This window comes from Struthio camelus, chromosome 2 (assembly GCF_040807025.1).
Source record: "Struthio camelus isolate bStrCam1 chromosome 2, bStrCam1.hap1, whole genome shotgun sequence".
Taxonomy (NCBI): domain Eukaryota; kingdom Metazoa; phylum Chordata; class Aves; order Struthioniformes; family Struthionidae; genus Struthio; species Struthio camelus.
In genome coordinates, this window is record NC_090943.1 from 172,449,193 (window position 1) to 172,455,192 (window position 6,000).

General features: G+C 72.8%; 1 protein-coding gene across 1 annotated transcript; it reads left to right on the top strand.

Annotated features, from left to right (window-relative positions):
* The first annotated feature begins 2,147 nt into the window (after positions 1 to 2,147).
* Positions 2,148 to 4,846, top strand: FOXH1 (forkhead box H1). The gene is made up of 3 exons (XM_068933769.1): positions 2,148 to 2,582; positions 3,207 to 3,311; positions 4,085 to 4,846. Exons 1-3 carry the CDS (start codon positions 2,148 to 2,150, stop codon positions 4,844 to 4,846), a joined length of 1,302 nt encoding a protein of 433 aa, XP_068789870.1.
* Positions 4,847 to 6,000: the final 1,154 nt, after the last annotated feature.

Genomic DNA, 6,000 nt, shown 5'->3' on the forward strand with positions numbered 1-6,000 from the left:
CCCATCCCCATCCCAGCCCCATCCCATCCCCAGCCCCATCCCCATCCCCATCCCCATCCCATCCCCATCCCCATCCCCATCCCATCCCCATCCCCATCCTCATCCCCATCCCCATCCCATCCCCATCCCCATCCCAGCCCCAGCCCCATCCCCAGCCCCATCCCAGCCCCAGCCCATCCCCATCCCCAGCCCCATCCCCATCCCAGCCCCATCCCCATCCCCAGCCCCATCCCATCCCCATCCCCAGCCCCATCCCCAGCCCCATCCCCATCCCCATCCCCATCCCATCCCCATCCCATCCCCAGCCCCAGCCCCATCCCCATCCCCATCCCATCCCCATCCCCAGCCCCATCCCCAGCCCCAGCCCCAGCCCCATCCCCATCCCAGCCCCATCCCATCCCCAGCCCCAGCCCCATCCCCATCCCCATCCCATCCCCATCCCATCCCCATCCCCAGCCCCATCCCCATCCCCAGCCCCATCCCCATCCCCATCCCATCCCCATCCCCAGCCCCATCCCCAGCCCCAGCCCATCCCCATCCCATCCCCATCCCCAGCCCCAGCCCATCCCCATCCCAGCCCCAGCCCAATCCCCATCCCCATCCCCATCCCATCCCCATCCCCATCCCCATCCCATCCCCAGCCCCATCTCATCTCCATCCCCATCCCCATCCCCATCCCATCCTCATCCCCATCCCATCCCCATCCCCATCCCCATCCCCATCCCCATCCCCATCCCCATCCGATCCCCATCCCCATCCCCATCCCCATCCCCATCCCCATTCCCAGCCCCATCCCCAGCCCCATCCCCATCCCCATCCCCATCCCCAGCCCCATCCCCATCCCATCCCCATCCCCAGCCCCATCCCCAGCCCCATCCCATCCCCAGCCCCATCCCCATCCCCAGCCCCATCCCCATCCCATCCCCATCCCCAGCCCCATCCCCAGCCCCATCCCCAGCCCCAGCCCCATCCCCATCCCATCCCCATCCCCATCCCCAGCCCCATCCCCATCCCCATCCCCATCCCCAGCCCCAGCCCCATCCCCATCCCAGCCCCATCCCAGCCCCATCCCAGCCCCATCCCCAGCCCCATCCCAGCCCCATCCCCAGCCCCATCCCCATCCTCATCCCCATCCCCATCCCATCCCATCTCCATCCCCATCCCCATCCCCATCCCCATCCGATCCCCAGCCCCATCCCATCCCCAGCCCCATCCCCAGCCCCATCCCAGCCCCATCCCCATCCCCAGCCCCATCCTATCCCCATCCCCATCCCATCCCCATCCCCAGCCCCAGCCCCAGCCCCATCCCAGCCCCAGCCCCAGCCCCAGCCCCATCCCCATCCTCATCCCCATCCCCATCCCATCCCATCTCCATCCCCATCCCCATCCCATCCCCAGCCCCATCCCCATCCCCATCCCCATCCCCATCCCCATCCCATCCCATCTCCATCCCCATCCCCATCCCCATCCCCATCCCCATCCCCATCCCCATCCCCATCCCCATCCCATCCCCATCCCCATCCCCATCCCCATCCCCATCCCATCCCCATCCCATCCCCATCCCCATCCCCATCCCCATCCCATCCCCATCCCCATCCCCATCCCCATCCCATCCCCATCCCCATCCCCATCCCCATCTCCATCCCCATCCCCATCCCCATCCCCATCCCCATCCCCATCCCATCCCCATCCCCATCCCCATCCCCATCCGATCCCCATCCCCATCCCCATCCCCATCCCCATCCCCATCCCCATCCCATCCCCAGCCCCATCCCCATCCCCATCCCATCCCCAGCCCCAGCCCCATCCCCATCCCCATCCCCATCCCCATCCCCATCCCATCCCCATCCCCATCCCCATCCCATCCACATCCCCATCCCATCCCCAGCCCCATCCCCATCCCCATCCCCAGCCCCAGCCCCATCCCCATCCCCATCTCCATCTCCATCCCCATCCCCATCCCCATCTCCATCCCCAGCCCCAGCCCCACCCCAGCCCCAACCCCATCCCAGTCCATCCCAGCACATCCCAGCCCAGCCCATGCCCTTCCCACCCCCCATCCCCACGCCGGTGCCGCCCCTCCCCGGGCCTCCCCCGGGGTCGCTCCCTGATAAAGGCCGGGCCGGGCCGGTCCCGCAGCCGCGGCCATGGCGCGGGTGCCGCCGGGCTCCGCACCGGGCTGCGCACCGGGCACGGCACCGGGCTCCGCACCGGGCTCCGCACCGGGCTCCGCACCGGGCACGGCACCGGGCTCTGCACCGGGCACGGCACCCGGCTCCGCACCCAGCTCCGCACCGGGCTCCGCACCGGGCTCCGCACCGGGCACGGCACCGGGCTCTGCACCGGGCACGGCACCCGGCTCCGCACCCAGCTCCGCACCGGGCTCCGCACCGGGCACGGCACCGGGCTCCCCGCCGGGCTCCGCACCCAGCTCCGCACCGGGCTCCGCACCGGGCTCCCGCGGCCGCGCCCGGGGCCGCCCGCAGCGCTACCGGCGGCACCCGAAGCCGCCCTACTCCTACCTGGCCCTCATCGCCCTCGTCATCCGCGCCGCCCCCGGCCGCCGCCTCAAGCTCTCCCAGGTACCGGGACCCCCGGCACCCCTGGGCACCCCCCGGCACCCCCGGCCCCAGCGCGCCGGGCAGCGCCGTGCGCCCCGTCGGGGAACCGCGCACCGGCGGGGGCAGCGCAGGGCTGGGGGCGGGGAGGTGGCGGGTGAGTGGGGGGGGGTGTGTTTGGTGGGGGGTATTTGGGGGGGGTGCGGTGTGCAGGGGGGCGCTGGGGGGGCAGAGGGGGGCTCAACGGGGACGTGCAGCGGGGCGCGGGGCCGGGCGCGGTGTTTGCAAAGCGCCTAGCTGGGCGGCGCGGGCGGCGGGGCCGCATCCTGCCCGGGGCAGCGCCGGCAGCCGAGCCGGCCGGGCGCCGTCGGCGCATCGCATGCAAATGCCCCCGGCGGGGGGGCAGGAGCAGGGGCCGCCCGGGCGCCGCGGGCTCCGTCGGGGTCCGGCTGCCGGGCCCGGGCTCCCCTCCCCCTGCAGCCAAGCGGGGGGGGGGCGGCGGGCTGGGGGCCCAGGCGTCCCGGGGGAAGAGGGGCCCAGGCGTCCCGCTCACGGCCGGCCCGGGGAGGTTGGGGAGCAAAGGGAGCATCCGGGCGCTCGGGGCTGGGGGTCCGGGGGGCGCCAGGCTGAGGCCGGGTCCTGCCGCAGATCATCAAGGAGATCAGCAGCCTCTTCCCCTTCTTCGCCGAGGGCTACCAGGGCTGGAAGGACTCCGTGCGCCACAACCTCTCCTCCAACGCCTGCTTCGCCAAGGTGCCGCCTCCCGCCCCGCTCCGGGGGTCGGGGTCCCGCTGGGGGTCCGGGTCCTGCTTGGGGGTCGGCGTCCCGTTCCCGGTGCAGCATCCCCGGGGTCCCACTTGGGGGGTCAGGGCCCCCGTTCTCGGGTGCAGCATCCCCAGGGTCCCACTCGGGAGGTCGGGACCCCGTTCCCATGGGCAGAGTCCCTGGGGTCCCACTTGGGGGTCAGGGTCTCGCTCAGGGGTTGGAGTCCACTCAGGGATTGGGGTCCTGTTCCCGGGTGCAGCCTCCTCGGGGTCTCACTCGGGGGGTCGGGGCCCCCTTCCCGGGTGCAGCATCCTGGGGGTCCCACTCGGGGGGTCAGAGTCCCCTTCCCAGGTGCAGCATCCTCGGGGTCCCACTCAGGGGGTCGGGGTCCCCTTCCTGGGTGCAGCATCCTGGGGGTCCCACTCGGGGGGTCGGGGTCCTGTTCCTGGGTGCAGCATCCCCGGGGTCCCACTTGGGGATCAGGGTCCCCTTCCCGGTGCAGCATCCTCAGGGTCCCACTTGGGGGCCAGGGTCCCACTTGGGGGGTTGGGGCCCTGTTCCTGGTACAGCACCCCAGGGTCCCACTCAGGGGGGGCTCGTGGCTCCTATTTGCGGGTGCAGCATCCTCGGGGTCCCGCTCAGGGGGTTGGGGTGCTGTTCCCAGTGCAGCACCCCAGGGTCCCGCTCGGGGGGGCCGGGGGCAGTGGGGTCGGGCCGAGGGGGGCGCAGCGGGGCCGGCGCGACCCCCTGCCCGCGCCCAGGTGCTGAAGGACCCGGCCAAGCCCAAGGCCAAGGGCAACTACTGGACGGTGGACGTGAGCCGCATCCCGCCGGACGCCCTCAAGCTGCAGAACACGGCCGTGGCGCGGCAGGAGGCGGCCGCCTTCGCCCGCGACCTGGCCCCCTTCGTGCTGCGGGGCTGGCCCTACGGCTGCGGGGCCGGGGGGTCGTCGCGGCCGCCGCCGGCCCCCCCGGCCCCCAGCCCCAGCGCCAGCCCCGAGCCCGGCGTCAGCAGCGCCGCCCCGGCCCGGGCTCCCCGGCGCAGCTCCGGCTTCTCCATCGCCTCGCTGCTCCGGGACTTGCAGGACGTGGGGCTGGCGAGCGAGTCGCCCCCCCCGGCCCCCCCGGCGACCCCGGCCGGCCTCTGGGGCCCCGTGCCCACGCTGCCGCTCGCCGCCCCCCCGGCGGGCTCGGGCGAGCGGGAGATGGGGGCGCCGCGGGCCGGCCGGCCGGGGGGCTGCGGGGCGCCGGCGGGTTGGGGGCAGCTGCCCACCTCGTACAGCACCGCCGTGGCCCCCAACGTGGTGGCGCCGGCCGGCGGCCCCCCGCTGCTGGCCCTGCCCTGCTGCGCCCGCCGGCCCGGCAGCCCCCCGTGCTGGGCGCTGGGGCCCGCCGGCCCCCGCCGCCCGCCGCTGCCGCCCGCCGGCCCCGCCGCCGACCTCGACATGCCGCCCAACAAGAGCGTCTACGACGTGTGGCTGAGCCACCCCGGCGACACGGGGCACCCCGCGCTCTACGGCTAGCCGGTGGCCGGCCACCGCAGCCCCTCTCCCCCCCCGGGAAGATGCCTCCCCCCTCCCCACCTCCGGACCCCCCACCCTAGCTCCCCGCAGCACCCGGGCGGCTGTCTGCACCCGGGTCAGGCAGCCCGTGCACCCGCGGTGGCCCTGCCTGTCACCTGGGCCGGACCGTCCTGGTACCCCTTGCACCCGCACAGATGTCCCTGGCATCCCCTTGCACCCACACAGATGTCCCCGGTACCCTTTGCACCCACATAGACGTCCCTAGCACCCCTTGCACCCACACAGACATCCCCGGTACCCTTTGCACCCACATAGACGTCCCTAGCACCCCTTGCACCCACACAGACGTCCCTGGTATCTCTTTGCACCCACATAGATGTTCCTAGCACCCCTTGTACCTGCACAGATGTCCCTAGCTCCCCTTGCACCCACATAGATGTCCCTGGCACCCCTTGCACCCATGCAGATGTCCCTAGCACCCCTTGCACCCACATAGATGTCCCTAGCACCCCTTGCACCCATGCAGATGTCCCTTGCACCCACATAGATGTCCCTAGCACCCCTTGCACCCATGCAGATGTCCCTAGCACCCCTTGCACCCGCGTAGATGTCTTCAGCACCCCCTTGCACCCATGCAGACGTCCCCGACATCCCCTTGCACCCGCACAGATGTCCCTAGAACCCCTTGCACCCGTGCAGACATCTGTGTCCCAGTTGCACCCACATCAGATGTCCTCGGCACCCATTTGAACCCTCGGAGATGTCCCCAGCACCTCCTTGTACTTGCACAGATGTCCCCAGCATCCCCTCGCGCCCATGCAGACGTCCCTGCCAGCCCCGCTTGCACCCACACCAGATGTCCCCGTCACCCAAAGCGCCCGCACATGCGTCCCTGTTACCCCCCCTTGCACCCACGCAGTTGTCCCTGTCGCCCCCCGCACCCCCACGGTCACCACCCCGTCACCCCCTTGCACCCATGCAACATCCCCGGCACCCTCGCAGCCGTCGCCGTGCCCGCGGGCTGGGTGCCCGCTCGGGGCCCACCAGCACCCTCGGGCCGCCATGGGGCCACCCCGACCACCCCAATAAAGGCAGGTGCCGAGCCGGGCTGGCTGGTGTGTGCGGGGCGGGCAGGGGGCGGCCGGCGGCGCTGG

Excerpts from the sequence above, each read along its gene's own strand:
- FOXH1 (XM_068933769.1), top strand. The coding sequence starts at position 2,148 with ATGGCGCGGGTGCCGCCGGGCTCCGCACCGGGCTGCGCACCGGGCACG. Across the intron at positions 2,583-3,206 it reads GCCGCCTCAAGCTCTCCCAG|ATCATCAAGGAGATCAGCAG; the intron begins GTACCGGGACCC and ends GTCCTGCCGCAG. Across the intron at positions 3,312-4,084 it reads CCAACGCCTGCTTCGCCAAG|GTGCTGAAGGACCCGGCCAA; the intron begins GTGCCGCCTCCC and ends GCCCGCGCCCAG.